This window comes from Salvelinus namaycush, chromosome 34, assembly GCF_016432855.1.
Source record: "Salvelinus namaycush isolate Seneca chromosome 34, SaNama_1.0, whole genome shotgun sequence".
Lineage (NCBI taxonomy): Eukaryota > Metazoa > Chordata > Actinopteri > Salmoniformes > Salmonidae > Salvelinus > Salvelinus namaycush.
In genome coordinates this window covers 40457758-40474245 of record NC_052340.1, presented here as the reverse complement: position 1 = coordinate 40474245, position 16488 = coordinate 40457758, and the positions used below count along the sequence as shown (strand labels likewise).

Sequence of the window (16488 nt, the reverse complement as noted above, 5' to 3'; positions counted from 1 at the left end):
GGACTAGTTTATCTTTACAACATATAGTACAGTAATACAAATAGGACTAGTTTATCTTTACAACATATAGTACAGTAATACAAATAGGACTAGTTTCCTTTACAACATATAGTACAGTAATACAAATAGGACTAGTTTATCTTTACAACATATAGTACAGTAATACAAATAGGACTAGTTTATCTTTACAACATATAGTACAGTAATACAAATAGGACTAGTTTATCTTTACAACATATAGTACAGTAATACAAATAGGACTAGTTTATCTTTACAACATATAGTACAGTAATACAAATAGGACTAGTTTATCTTTACAACATATAGTACAGTAATACAAATATAACTATTTGTCTTTCTTTGCATATGTAAAATATATTTACTTTATGTTTGCATTTTTACTGTATGTGTGCTTACAGTATGCTGTTTGACATGTATTGAGTCATGTTGAAATCTAAAACTACAATTTTAGGATTTGTGTTCCTTTCTTGTTTGAGTAAACACAAACAAATATACAGTTCAACAACAACATCTTAGTTTTTACACTGAAATAGATTCTGATAGTAGTGTTTTGAGTGTAATCTCGGTTGTCACTAAGTTAAAGTCATTTGATGCTTGTGTGCGTGTCTCGTTTGTATGCCGAGGTTACATTTTGAGCAGAAATGATTCTGATTGCCGAGTTCCATTTTGCAAGAATATTTGTACTACTGTACTACTGTTGCCCCCATGTCTGAGTTCCCCCGTCTGTTTCTATTCATGTCTGAGTTCCTCCGTCTGTTTCTATCCATGTCTGAGTTCCCCCGTCTGTTTCTATCCATGTCTGAGTTCCCCCGTCTGTTTCTATTCATGTCTGAGTTCCCCCGTCTGTTTCTATCCATGTCTGAGTTCCCCCGTCTGTTTCTATCCATGTCTAAGTTCCCCCGTCTGTTTCTATCCATGTCTGAGTTCCCCCGTCTGTTTCTATCCATGTCTAAGTTCCCCCGTCTGTTTCTATCCATGTCTAAGTTCCCCCGTCTGTTTCTATCCATGTCTAAGTTCCCCCGTCTGTTTCTATTCATGTCTGAGTTCCCCTGGTCTGTTTCGACCCTGTCTGAGTTCCCCCGGTCTGTTTCCATTCATGTCTGAGTTCCCCTTGTTCCCCCTGTCAATTTCCACCCCTGTCTGCGTTCCTCCTGTCTGAGCTCCCCCGTCTGAGTTCCCCCCCGTCTGAGTTCCCCCCTGTCTGAGTTCCCCCCCGTCTGAGTTCCCCCCCTGTCTGAATTCCCCCCCGTCTGAATTCCCCCCCTGTCTGAGTTCACCCCCTGTCTGAGTTCCCCCCCCTGTCTGAGTTCCCCCCTGTCTGAGTTCCCCCCCGTCTGAATTCCCCCCCTGTCTGAGTTCACCCCCTGTCTGAGTTCCCCCCCCGTCTGAGTTCCCCCCTGTCTGAGTTCCCCCTTGTCTGAGTTCCCCCCCGTCTGAGTTCCCCCCCCTGTCTGAGTTCCCCCCCTGTCTGAGTTCCCCCCCGTCTGAGTTCCCCCCCCTGTCTGAGTTCCCCCCGGTCTGTTTCCATTCATGTCTGTTAGTTTTACAGTTATCGACTCTCGGTTTCTGTCTCTTCACTGTGGTTACCTCCCTCCACTTCTCTCTCTCTCTCTCTTTCTCTCTCTCTCTCTTTCTCTCTCTCAGCACACAGACATGGGTCTATTTAGTTGAATTTCTCATTTCCTGTTTGGGGTGTGTATCCGATCCCTTGTTCTTCTGCCCAACACACATCAAACACTCATCCGCTCAGAATGAAGGAGAAAAAGACAAGGATGGGATATGCAGACAGAGAAGGAATGACAATGTAGATATAGGATATGCAGACAGAGAAGGAATGGAGGATGGATGGAGAGAAGAAAGAATAGAGGAGTCCTGGAGAGACTCATATATGAGTGTGTGATAGATACAGTACAGTGGGTGGAGGGGAGGGGAGGGGAGGAGGACAGTACAGTGGGTGGAGGAGGGGAGGACAGTACAGTGGGTGGAGGAGGGGAGGACAGTACAGTGGGTGGAGGGGAGGGGAGGGGAGGAGGACAGTACAGTGGGTGGAGGAGGGGAGGACAGTACAGTGGGTGGAGGAGGGGAGGACAGTACAGTGGGTGGAGGGGAGGGGAGGGGAGGAGGACAGTACAGTGGGTGGAGGAGGGGAGGACAGTACAGTGGGTGGAGGAGGGGAGGACAGTACAGTGGGTGGAGGGGAGGGGAGGGGAGGAGGACAGTACAGTGGGTGGAGGAGGGGAGGACAGTACAGTGGGTGGAGGAGGGGAGGACAGTACAGTGGGTGGAGGGGAGGGGAGGGGAGGAGGACAGTACAGTGGGTGGAGGAGGGGAGGACAGTACAGTGGGTGGAGGAGGGGAGGACAGTACAGTGGGTGGAGGAGGGGAGGACAGTACAGTGGGTGGAGGGGAGGGGAGGGGAGGAGGACAGTACAGTGGGTGGAGGGGAGGACAGTACAGTGGGTGGAGGAGGGGAGGACAGTACAGTGGGTGGAGGAGGGGAGGACAGTACAGGGGGTGGGGGGGGGGGGAGGGGAGGAGGACAGTACAGTGGGTGGAGGAGGGGAGGACAGTACAGTGGGTGGAGGAGGGGAGGACAGTACAGTGGGTGGAGGGGAGGGGAGGGGAGGAGGACAGTACAGTGGGTGGAGGAGGGGAGGACAGTACAGTGGGTGGAGGGGAGGAGGACAGTACAGTGGATGGAGGAGGGGAGGACGGTACAGTGGATGGAGGAGGGTGAGGGTAGGACAGTACAGTGGGTGGAGGGGAGGGGAGGGGAGGAGGACAGTACAGTGGGTGGAGGAGGGGAGGACAGTACAGTGGGTGGAGGAGGGGAGGACAGTACAGTGGGTGGAGGGGAGGGGAGGGGAGGAGGACAGTACAGTGGGTGGAGGAGGGGAGGACAGTACAGTGGGTGGAGGGGAGGAGGACAGTACAGTGGATGGAGGAGGGGAGGACGGTACAGTGGATGGAGGAGGGTGAGGGTAGGACAGTACAGTGGATGGAGGGGAGGAGGACAGTACAGTGGGTGGAGGAGGGGAGGACAGTACAGTGGGTGGAGGAGGGGAGGACAGTACAGTGGGTGGAGGGGAGGGGAGGGGAGGAGGACAGTACAGTGGGTGGAGGAGGGGAGGACAGTACAGTGGGTGGAGGGGAGGGGAGGACAGTACAGTGGATGGAGGAGGGGAGGACAGTACAGTGGGTGGAGGGGAGGAGGACAGTACAGTGGGTGGAGGAGGGGAGGACAGTACAGTGGATGGAGGAGGGGAGGACAGTACAGTGGGTGGAGGAGGGGAGGACAGTACAGTGGATGGAGGAGGGGAGGACAGTACAGTGGATGGAGGAGGGGAGGACAGTACAGTGGATGGAGGAGGGGAGGACAGTACAGTGGGTGGAGGGGAGGGGAGGAGGACAGTACAGTGGGTGGAGGGGAGGGGAGGAGGACAGTACAGTGGGTGGAGGAGGGGAGGACAGTACAGTGGGTGGAGGAGGGGAGGACAGTACAGTGGGTGGAGGGGAGGGGAGGAGGACAGTACAGTGGGTGGAGGGGAGGGGAGGAGGACAGTACAGTGGGTGGAGGAGGGGAGGACAGTACAGTGGGTGGAGGAGGGGAGGACAGTACAGTGGGTGGAGGAGGGGAGGACAGTACAGTGGATGGAGGAGGGGAGGGCAGTACAGTGGGTGGAGGGGAGGAGGACAGTACAGTGGATGGAGGAGGGGAGGACAGTACAGTGGATGGAGGAGGGGAGGGCAGTACAGTGGGTGGAGGGGAGGAGGACAGTACAGTGGATGGAGGAGGGGAGGACAGTACAGTGGATGGAGGGGAGGACGGTACAGTGGATGGAGGGGAGGAGGACAGTACAGTGGGTGGAGGGGAGGAGGACAGTACAGTGGGTGGAGGGGAGGGGAGGAGGACAGTACAGTGGGTGGAGGGGAGGAGGACAGTACAGTGGATGGAGGAGGGGAGGACAGTACAGTGGATGGAGGAGGGGAGGGCAGTACAGTGGGTGGAGGGGAGGAGGACAGTACAGTGGGTGGAGGGGAGGGGAGGAGGACAGTACAGTGGGTGGAGGGGAGGAGGACAGTACAGTGGATGGAGGAGGGGAGGACAGTACAGTGGGTGGAGGGGAGGGGAGGAGGACAGTACAGTGGGTGGAGGGGAGGGGAGGAGGACAGTACAGTGGGCGGAGGGGAGGAGGACAGTACAGTGGGTGGAGGGGAGGAGGACAGTACAGTGGGTGGAGGGGAGGAGGACAGTACAGTGGGTGGAGGAGGGGAGGGCAGTACAGTGGGTGGAGGGGAGGAGGACAGTACAGTGGGTGGAGGGGAGGAGGACAGTACAGTGGATGGAGGAGGGGAGGACAGTACAGTGGGTGGAGGGGAGGAGGACAGTACAGTGGGTGGAGGGGAGGGGAGGAGGGGAGGACAGTACAGTGGATGGAGGAGGGGAGGACAGTACAGTGGATGGAGGAGGGGAGGACAGTACAGTCGGTGGAGGGGGGGAGGGTAGGACAGTGGATGGAGGGGAGGACAGTACAGTGGGTGGAGGAGGGGAGGACAGTACAGTGGATGGAGGGGGGTGAGGGTAGGACAGTACAGTGGGTGGAGGGGGGCGGGGGGTAGGACAGTACAGTGGGTGGAGGGGGGGAGGACAGTACAGTGGATGGAGGAGGGGAGGACAATACAGTGGGTAGAGGGAGGACAGTAGTCTTGATAACTAGTCATGTAGACATTCAGTCTGAGAAGATGTTTGAAACACTAGGAGAGAGAGAGGGGGGGGGGGGGGGGTTGAGAATCCCAGTTATGGGATTTTCCCGTAATTTGTTTTTATTTAAGTCCATTATATATTTAGTCAGTAATTTGCTTAATTCCTGTTAACAAGACTGTGGTGCCAGTCTAGCAGGAGGGCTGCTTCTCTGTCTCATCTGATAAAACACAACTGTGGTCACACACACACAGACACACACACACACAGACACACACACACACACACAGACACACACACACACACACACACACACACAGACACACACACACACACACACACACACACACACAGACACACACACACACACACACACACACACACACACACAGACACACACACACAGGTGCTTTGTTTTGGCTATCCCTGGTCATCATGACTGTAAGTGACTTTGTATAAAAGTGTCTGCTAAATGGCATATATTCTCTATATTCTATATATTATATTTTAATTATTATATTATTCTATATATTGTCATTATATGGTAACTGCTGTGTCAGATGGTAAAACAGGTCATTAGAGGTGAACGTTGTTCATGTCTTTGTGTGTCACGTCTTTGTGCTTCATGTCACGTCTTTGTGCTTCATGTCACGTCTTTGTGCTTCATGTCACGTCTTTGTGCTTCATGTCACGTCTTTGTGCTTCACGTCACGTTCTGACCTTAGTTCCTTTGTTATGTCTTTATTTTAGTTTGGTCAGGGCGTGAGTTGGGGTGGGCATTCTATGTTGTTTTTCTATGTTTCTTGTGTCTGTGTTTGTACCATACGGGACTGTTTCAATTTTCGTTTGTTCTTTCACTTTGTTATTTTTGTATTTTTGTAGTGTTCAGTTTTACATATTAAAATGGACACTTACCACGCTGCACATTGGTCCGATATCTCTTACTCCTCGTCAGAAGAAGAGGAAAGTCGTTACAGTGTGAGTAAAACAAGGCATTAGGATTTAGGACTGACCGGGGGGGGACTGATGTAATTTCTCTGATTCTCCCAGGCTCCTAACAAGTCAGACCCTTTGGGTTGGCACAGCAGGAGGTTTTCCTATGCTAGGGTACTGTTCTGATACACACAGAATCCCCAGCTGGGTTACAGAATACTCACGCCGTTAGAATGATATCAATCCCACAGATTACTCAAGCCGTTAGAATGATATCAATCCCACAGATTACTCAAACCGTTAGAATGATGTCAATCCCACAGATTACTCAAGCCGTTAGAATGATATCAATCCCACAGATTACTCAAGCCGTTAGAATGATGTCAATCCCACAGATTACTCAAGCCGTTAGAATGATGTCAATCCCACAGATTACTCAAACCGTTAGAATGATATCAATCCCACAGATTACTCAAGCCGTTAGAATGATGTCAATCCCACAGATTACTCAAACCATTAGAATGATATCAATCCCACAGATTACTCAATCCGTTAGAATGATATCAATCCCACAGATTACTCAAACCGTTAGAATGATGTCAATCCCACAGAACACTCAAGCCGTTAGAATGATATCAATCCCACAGATTACTCAAGCCGTTAGAATGATATCAATCCCACAGATTACTCAAGCCGTTAGAACGAGATAAATCCCACAGATTACTTTTAATATACTGTACATGATGTAATACAGTTAGTTAGGCCTGCTCTGATGTAACTCTACCGTTCAGTTGAATCATATCGGTTTAATATGTGGCCTCTTCAGGACCACAGATTTTCTGTTCACAGGACATTATTCTGTGTAGTTCACATGGACAAACAATACTGTGTGGGGATTCCCGTGCAGTCAGAGAGGGTAAAGACCTTGTTCAATATTTCAAACAACGCCACAAGAAATGTAAACAGACGCTCAACAAAATATAAACACATCTCTCTTTCTACACACTTAGAAAAAAAGGTGCTATATCTAGAACCCGCAACGGTTCTTCGGCTGTCCCCATAGGAGAACCCGTCGAAGAACCCTTTTCGGTTCCAGGTAGAACCCTCTTGGGTTCCATGTAAAACTCTTTCCGCAGAAGGTTCTACATGGACCCAAAATAGTTCTACCTGGAACCATCGAGGGTTTGTCCAATGGGGACCATCGAGGGTTTGTCCAATGGGGACCATCGAGGGTTTGTCCAATGGGGAAAGCCGAATAACTGTTTCGGAACCTTTTTTTCTACGAGTATCCATCTTCTACCCGCTCTTTCCCGCTTTCTTTCTTTCTCTCTCTCTCTCTCTCTCTCCATATATATTTATCTATCTGTCTGTCTCTCTCCTTCTCGCTCTCTCTTAACCATAGTGTGCGCGTGCATGCGTGTGTGCGTGTGTGCGTGTGTGTGTGTGCGTATGTGTGCGCGTGCATGCGTGTGTGCGTGTGTGTGTGCGCGTGTGTGTGTGTGTGTGTGTGCGTGTGTGTGTGTGCGTGTGTGCGTGTGTCTGCGCATGTGTGTGTGTGTGTGTGTGATTAGTACTTAATATGGGAAGGTGAAGGCAGCAGCAGTGTTTTTAGTCAGGTATTTTCCACTGCATCACATTTCCTACGGCTCATTCCCACAACATGCTAAACAGCCCCGGTGAACTTGTAACGTGTCATTTCACAATGTTGATTTACACACTCAGGCTGCCGACTCGTAGGGGATTCCACTGGGAACACTGTATAGGACTGTTGGGCCGCTGCCCTGGCTGGATATACACAAACACAGCCTTTCTCCATGTGAGTCACTGTGACAGTCACTCCATTAGAGACAACACCAGCCGCAGAGTGACCCAGTGTACAGTAATACTACTGTAGTAATACTACTGTACCACACTAGCTGAACTGTAATACTACTGTAGTGATACTACTGTACTACACTAACTGAACTGTAATACTACTGTAGTAATACTACTGTACTACATTAAATGGACTGTAATACTACTGTAGTAATACTACTGTACCACACTAACTGAACTGTAATACTACTGTAGTAATACTACTGTAGTAATACTACTGTACTACACTAACTGAACTGTAATACTACTGTAGTGATACTACTGTACTACACTAACTGAACTGTAATACTACTGTGGTAATACTACTGTACTACACTAACTGAACTGCAATACTACTGTAGTGATACTACTGCACTACACTAACTGAACTGTAATACTACTGTAGTAATACTACTGTAGTGATACTACTGTACTACACTAACTGAACTGTAATACTACTGTGGTAATACTACTGTACTACACTAACTGAACTGTAATACTACTGTAGTAATACTACTGTACCACACTACATGAACTGTAATACTACTGTAGTGATACTACTGTACTACACTAACTGAACTGTAATACTACTGTGGTAATACTACTGTACTACACTAACTGAACTGTAATACTACTGTAGTAATACTACTGTACCACACTAGCTGAACTGTAATACTACTGTAGTGATACTACTGTACCACACTAGCTGAACTGTAATACTACTGTGGTAATACTACTGTACTACACTAACTGAACTGTAATACTACTGTGGTAATACTACTGTACTGCACTAACTGAACTGTAATACTACTGTTGTGATACTACTGTACTACACTAACTGAACTGTAATACTACTGTGGTAATACTACTGTACTACACTAACTGAACTGTAATACTACTGTACTACACTAACTGAACTGTAATACTACTACTGTAGTAATACTACTGTACTACACTAACTGAACTGTAATACCACTGTAGTAATACTACTGTACTACACTAACTGAACTGTAATACTACTGTAGTAATACTACTGTACTACACTAACTGAACTGTCATACTACTGTACTAATACTACTGTAGTGATACTACTGTACTACCCTAACTGAACTGTAATACTACTGTAGTAATACTACTGTACTACACTAACTGAACTGTAATACTACTGTAGTGATACTACTGTACTACACTAAATGAACTGTAATAATACTGTAGTAATACTACTGTACTACACTAACTGAACTGTAATACTACTGTAGTGATACTACTGTACTACACTAAATGAACTGTAATAATACTGTAGTAATACTACTGTACTACACTAACTGAACTGTAATACTACTACTGTAGTGATACTACTGTACTACACTAACTGAACTGTAATACTACTGTGGTAATACTACTGTACTACACTAACTGAACTGTAATACTACTGTACTACACTAACTGAACTGTAATACTACTACTGTAGTAATACTACTGTACTACACTAACTGAACTGTAATACCACTGTAGTAATACTACTGTACTACACTAACTGAACTGTAATACTACTGTAGTAATACTACTGTACTACACTAACTGAACTGTCATACTACTGTACTAATACTACTGTAGTGATACTACTGTACTACCCTAACTGAACTGTAATACTACTGTAGTAATACTACTGTACTACACTAACTGAACTGTAATACTACTGTAGTGATACTACTGTACTACACTAAATGAACTGTAATAATACTGTAGTAATACTACTGTACTACACTAACTGAACTGTAATACTACTGTAGTGATACTACTGTACTACACTAAATGAACTGTAATAATACTGTAGTAATACTACTGTACTACACTAACTGAACTGTAATACTACTACTGTAGTGATACTACTGTACTACACTAACTGAACTGTAATACTACTACTGTAGTGATACTACTGTACTACACTAACTGAACTGTAATACCACTGTAGTAAAACTACTGTACTACACTAAATGAACTGTAATACTACTGTAGTAATACTACTGTAGTAATACTACTGTACTACACTAACTGAACTGTAATACTACTGTAGTAATACTACTGTACTACATTAAATGGACTGTAATACTACTGTAGTAATACTACTGTACTACACTAACTGAACTGTAATACTACTGTAGTAATACTACTGTACGACATAAAATGGACTGTAATACTACTGTAGTAATACTACTGTACTACACTAACTGAACTGTAATACTACTGTAGTAATACTACTGTACTACACTAACTGAACTGTAATACTACTGTAGTAATACTACTGTACTACATTAAATGGACTGTAATACTACTGTAGTAATAGTACTGTAGTAATACTACTGTACTACACTAACTGAACTGTAATACTACTGTAGTAATACTACTGTACTACACTAAATGAACTGTAATACTACTGTAGTAATACTACTGTACTACACTAACTGAACTGTAATACTACTGTAGTAATACTACTGTACTACACTAACTGAACTGTAATACTACTGTACTACACTAACTGAACTGTAATACTACTACTGTAGTAATACTACTGTACTACACTAACAGAACTGTAATACTACTGTAGTAATACTACTGTACTACACTAACTGAACTGTAATACTACTGTAGTAATACTACTGTACTACACTAACTGAACTGTAATACTACTGTAGTAATACTACTGTACTACACTAACTGGACTGTAATACTACTGTAGTAATACTACTGTACTACACTAAATGAACTGTGATACTACTGTAGTAATAATACCGTATAACACTAACTGGATTGTAATACTACTGTGGTAATACTACTGTAGTGATAGATAGTACACTAACTGAACTGTAATACTACTATAGTAATAGATAGTACACTAACTGAACTGTAATACTACTGTAGTAATAGATAGTACACTAACTGAACTGTAATACTACTGTAGTAATAGATAGTACACTAACTGAACTGTAATACTACTGTAGTAATAGATAGTACACTAACTGAACTGTAATACTACTGTAGTAATAGATAGTACACTAACTGAACTGTAATACTACTGTAGTAATAGATAGTACACTAACTGAACTGTAATACTACTGTAGTAGTACATAGTACACTACACTAACACTACTGCAGTTCACTGACTGGACTCCCTCTGGCCCTGACCGGAGCACAAGGCAGAAGAAGAGGAGAGGAGAAGAGGAGAAGAAGAGGAGAAGAGGAAGAGGAGAAGAAGAAGAGAAGAGGAGAAGAAGAGGAGAAGAGGAGAAGAAGAGGAGAAGAAGAGAAGAAGAGGAGAAGAAGAGAAGAAGAGGAGAAGAAGAGGAGAAGAGAAAGAGGAGAAGAAGAGAAGAAGATGAGAAGAAGAGGAAGAGGAGAAGAAGAGAAGAAGAGGAGAAGAGGAGAAGAAGAGGAGAAGGAGAAGAAGAGAAGAAGAGGAGAAGAAGAGAAGAAGAGGAGAAGAGAAGAAGAGGAGAAGAAGAGGAGAAGAAGAGAAGAGGAGAAGGAGAGAAGAAGAGGAGAAGAAGAGAAGAAGAGGAGAAGGAGAGAAGAAGAAGAGAAGAAGAAGAGGAGAAGAAGAAGAGGAGAAGAAGAGAAGAAGAGGAGAAGAGGAGAAGAAGAGAAGAAGAGGAGAAGAAGAGAAGAGAAGAGAAGAGAAGAGAAGAGAAGAGAAGAGAAGAGAAGAGAAGAGAAGAGAAGAGGGCCTAAAAGAAACGGACGGAAGGGTGGAGTTGGGTGAGAAGAAAACCAATTTGCTTCCTTGGCGATTTATCTGTAATGTTGTTTTGAATTATTCTCTGCCCTGCCCACTAGAACAACATGTGGTTCAAATAACTGGCCCTGTCAGGCCTCTTGCAGACCCCTCAGGCCTAACACTCATTAGAGAGAGAGAGAGAGAGAGAGAGAGAGAGAGAGAGAGAGAGAGAGAGAGAGAGAGAGAGAGAGAGAGAGAGAGAGAGAGAGAGAGAGAGAGAGAGAGAGAATTAGACCTAACCAAATCATGAGAAAACAAAAAGATAATTACCTGACACATTGGAAAGAATTAACAAAAAAACTGAGCAAACTAGAATGCTATTTGGCCCTAAACAGAGAGTACACAGCGGCAGAATACCTGACCACTGTGACTGACCCAAACTTAAGGAAAAGCTTTCACTATGTACAGACTCAGTGAGCATAGCCTTGCTATTGAGAAAGGCCGCCGTAGGCAGACCTGACTCTCAAGAGAAGACAGGCTATGTGCACACTGCCCACAAAATGAGGTGGAAACTGAGCTGCACTTCCTAACCTCCTGCCAAATGTATGACCATATTAGAGACACATATTTCCCTCAGATTACACAGATCCACAAAGAATTAGAAAACAAACCCGATTTTGATAAACTCCCATATCTACTGGGTGAAATACCACAGTGTGCCATCACAGCAGTAAGATTTGTGACCTGTTGCCACAAGAAAAGGGCAACCAGTGAAGAACAAACACCATTGTAAACACAACCCATATTTATGTTTATTTATTTTCCCTTTTGTACTTTAACTATTTGCACATCATTACAACACTGTATATAGATATAATATGACATTTGACATGTCTTTATTATTTTGGGACTTGTGTGAGTGTATTATGTACAGTTTATTTCAATTTTGTTTATCCATTTCAATTGCTTTGGCAATATAAACATATGTTTCCCATGCCAATAAAGCCCCTTGAATTGAAATGGATCTGAATTGAGAGAGAGAGAGAGAGAGAGAGAGAGAGAGAGAGGAGAGAGAGAGAGAGAGAGAGAGAGAGAGAGAGAGAGAGAGAGAGAGAGAGAGAGAGAGAGAGAGAGAGAGAGAGAGAGTGAAGACATCAAAACTATGAAATAACACATATGGAATCATGCAGTAACCAAAAAAGTGTTAAACAAATAACAATATATTTTCAAATGAATCAGCATCATTTTTATGGATGTGCAGTTGAAAACGGAAGTTTACATACACTTAGGTTGGAGTCATTAAAACTCGTTTTTCAACCACTCCACACATTTCTTGTTAACATACTATAGTTTTGGCAAGTCGGTTAGGGGATCTACTTTGTGCATGACACAAGTAATTTTTCCAACAACTGTTTACAGACAGATTATTTCACTTATAATTCACTATCACAATTCCAGTGGGTCAGAAGTTTACATACACTAAGTTGACTGTGCCTTTAAACAGCAGAAAATGGTGTCATTGCTTTAGAAGCTTCTGAAAGGCCTACAAACATCATCTGAGTTAATTGGAGTACCTGTGGATGTATTTCAAGGCCTACCTTCAAACTCAGTGCCTCTTTGCTTGACATCATGGTAAAATCAAAACAAATCTGCCAAGACCTCAGAAAAATAATTGTAGACCTCCACAAGTCTGGTTCATCCTTGGGAGCAATTTCCAAATGCCTGAAGGTACCACGTTCATCTGTACAAACAATAGTATGCAAATATAAATACCATGGGACCACGGAGCCGTCATACCGCTCAGGACGGAGATGCGTTCTGTCTCCTAGAGATGAACTTACTTTGGTGCGAAAAAAGCAAATCAATCCCAGAACAACAGCAAAGGACCTTGTGAAGATGCTGGAGGAAGCAGGTACAAAAGTATCTAAATCCACAGTAAAACGAGTCCTATATCGACATAACCTGAAAGGCCGCTCGGCAAGGAAGAAGCCACTGCTCCAAAACCGCCATAAAAAAGCCAGACTGCGGTTTGCAACTGCACATGGGGACAAAGATCGTACTTTTTGGAGAAATGTCCTCTGGTCTAATGAAACAAAAATAGAACTGTTTGGCCATAATGAACATCATTATGTTTGGATAAAAAAGGGGGAGGCTTGCAAGCCAAAGAACACCATCCCAACCGTGAAGCACAGGGGTGGCAGCATCATGTTGTGGGGGTGCTTTGCTGCAGGAGGGACTGGTGCACTTCACAAAATAGATGGCATCATGAGGCAGGAAAATTATGTGGACATATTGAAGCAACATCTCAAGACATCAGTCAGGAAGTTAAAGCTTGGTCGCAAATGGGTCTTCCAAATGGACAATGACCCCAAGCATACTTCCAAAGTTGTGGCAAAATGGCTTAATAAGGGCAACAAAGTCAATGTATTGGAGTGGCCATCACAAAGCCCTGACCTCAAGCCTATAGAAAAGTTGTGGGCAGAACTGAAAAAGCATGTGTGAGCAAGGCTTTTAACTGAGCAGGTACAAACCTGACTCAGTTACACCAGCTCTGTCAGGAGGAATGGGCCAAAATTCACCCAACTAATTGTGGGAAGCTTGTGGAAGGCTACCCAAAACGTTTGACCCAAGTTAAACAATTTAAAGGCAATGCTACCAAATACTATTTGAGTGTATGTACATTTCTGACCTACTGGGAATGTGATGAAAAAAATAAAGCTGAAATAAATCATTCTCTCTACTATTATTCTGACATTTCAAATTCTTAAAATAAAGTGGTGATCCTAACTGACCTAAGACAGGGAATTTTTACTAGGATTAAATGTCAGGAATTGTGAAAAACTGAGTTTAAACGTATCTGACTAAGGTGTATGTAAACTTCCAACTTCAACTGTACACTGTGTAACATACACTGTCTAACGCACAGTAACATACTAACTAACATACACTAAGTAGCGTACACTAACTAACGTACACTAACTAACGTACACTAACTAACGTACACTAACTAACGTACACTAACTAACATAAACTGATTAACATACACTAACTAACATACACTAACTAACATACAATGTGTAACATACACTAACTAACATACACTAACTTACAATGTGTAACATACACTAACTAACATACACTAACTAACATACACTAACTTACAATGTGTAACATACACTAACTAACATACACTCTGTAAGATACTGTATACTCATCTCATACTGTATGTGGGTTGCATCATTCACAGCCTGAGGTGAATAACATGACTGATGTACATGTTGTTACATAGACAGTACTAGAATGATGTCAGTCCCCTTCTCTCCTCCAGTCCCTCATATATATACTATCCTCTCTCTGTGTTTGTTTAAACTTTCTCAAGACCACACAAAGCCAAAACTCATGAATCTTACACCCAGAAGGACAGCAATCTCCCTCATTCCCCTCTCCCCCTCACCACATTGCTACTTCCCACCCACACTGTCTATCTTTCTCCCACCCACTGTCTCTCTCTCTCTCCCTCCCACTGTCTGCACTTTCTCTCTCTCTCTCTCTGGGTTCTAACTTAAACCTCTTCTCTCTTTGTTTACCTCTAAAGCTCCTCCATTTCCTTCCATCCATCACCAGGTGAACAGGCCTCTGACGTCATCAAAGAAAGAGTCATATGATGAACTCACTGAGAGAAAGTGAAGTCACGCAACTCTGCTGTGCTGCTCACTCCTGTGGTGTTAAAAAAAGACAACTGTAAATCAACGCTTGGCCTTTCGTTCCCTGTGGCTGGATGGGATGTCCGTGGCTTGACCCAGTGAGTCAGGGGAGCAGACTGGACTGGGACGTATCCTCTGTGTCAGACACAACACATCACACACAACCTCAACCCCTAATATCTGACTGTCTGTCTGTGAGACTGGCTCACTTTTTCTGTGACGTGACAGATTTCTGTTATTTGTACTGAGTGAGCACTGCCCCACATTGGGACAGGGGTGAATGGGTTATATATGATGAGTAGGGACTTTAAGATCTGCTCAAATTATCAGAAACAAAACAACAACTATTGAGTTATAAGAGAGACAGTGTGTTTTGTTTCCTAAGAGCTCACAGCTTAAATAACAAGTAAAAAAACATTTTTTTATTTTTTTACACATTTGTATTTAGAATCCTATCTTTATTCGCAGCGTTATATTCCATTGTTTGAGACTTGAGAAATACTTCTCTGTGTAGCCCGCGCATGCGGGAAAAGTATCGCGCGAGTCCAACAAATTGGTTACGGATGAATTCGGAATAACACAATTGAATACGTAAAACATCAAAACACATGCATCACTATACTGAGAGCGTTGTTGTAACGGTGTAATGATTGAGAATCATACCCGGCCGAACACAAACATCCCAACATAGAAAATCAAACATAGACAAACCCACCCAACTCACGCCCTGACCAACTAAATAAATACAAGAAAAAGGAAAACAGGTCAGGAACGTGACAGTTGTAGATCCTAAAAAGTGTCATGTGGTTTCTTTTGGAACCTTTGCTCATGTTGTGATGTAATTAGCATTGTTATCCTACTTTTGTTTTTAATTTTTATTATGCATCCTGCTCAGGCCTTTATGTGAAATAATTGTGATAATACTATTTTGCCTGTTGTTGTAAATTGCACTTTTGTGAATAAGGATTATTTATTTTTTTTTATTTTTTTTTACGGTCCATGACTGTTGCGGCTTTGAACCAGCACATATGTTAGTAATTTGTTAGCTAGCGATGTTAGCCATTTAGCTAAATTAGGATAACTGTAGTATTTCATGACCTTTGTAGGGTGTGGATAACAAAAACGTCATGCACTTCCTGTACTGTTTAGTTCAGGCATGACGTGCTTCCTGTGTGCCTCACAAACTTTCCTCACATACAATGTAATTTCATTCAAATTAAGGTACATCTGTTTTCACACATGCATATAAAACATGTATTTGTATTTGTTATTAATACACACCTGTACTTATACAAATATAAGCACCAACCAAATTATTACTATTATTTTTAAATGACAATCTCTGTAATTTGACTGTTTTCGGGCAAAAAAGCAAGTCAATATTATGTTGAATTTTCTGTAAAAATAAGTAATTCTTCAAATGTACAATGCATAGAGAGAGCTGATTAGGCATTCAACAATACTTTTGCTAAACAGGAGTCATGGCTTTGACCACGACAGGTGTTTCTAGTGTGTTTCTGTTTAAGGATGCGTGTTGTTTTTGCCAGCCAGTCATTTGA

General features: G+C 43.6%; 1 protein-coding gene across 1 annotated transcript in view; it reads left to right on the top strand.

Moving 5' to 3' along the window:
• The window catches only part of LOC120028536 (cyclin-dependent kinase-like 1), a 45517-nt gene extending 29029 nt beyond the window's left edge, over positions 1–16488 (top strand). Inside the window, exon 9 of the mRNA XM_038973727.1 lies at positions 16477–16488. Within this exon, the coding sequence (XP_038829655.1) occupies positions 16477–16488 (12 nt within the window). The remainder of the gene's footprint in view (positions 1–16476) is intronic.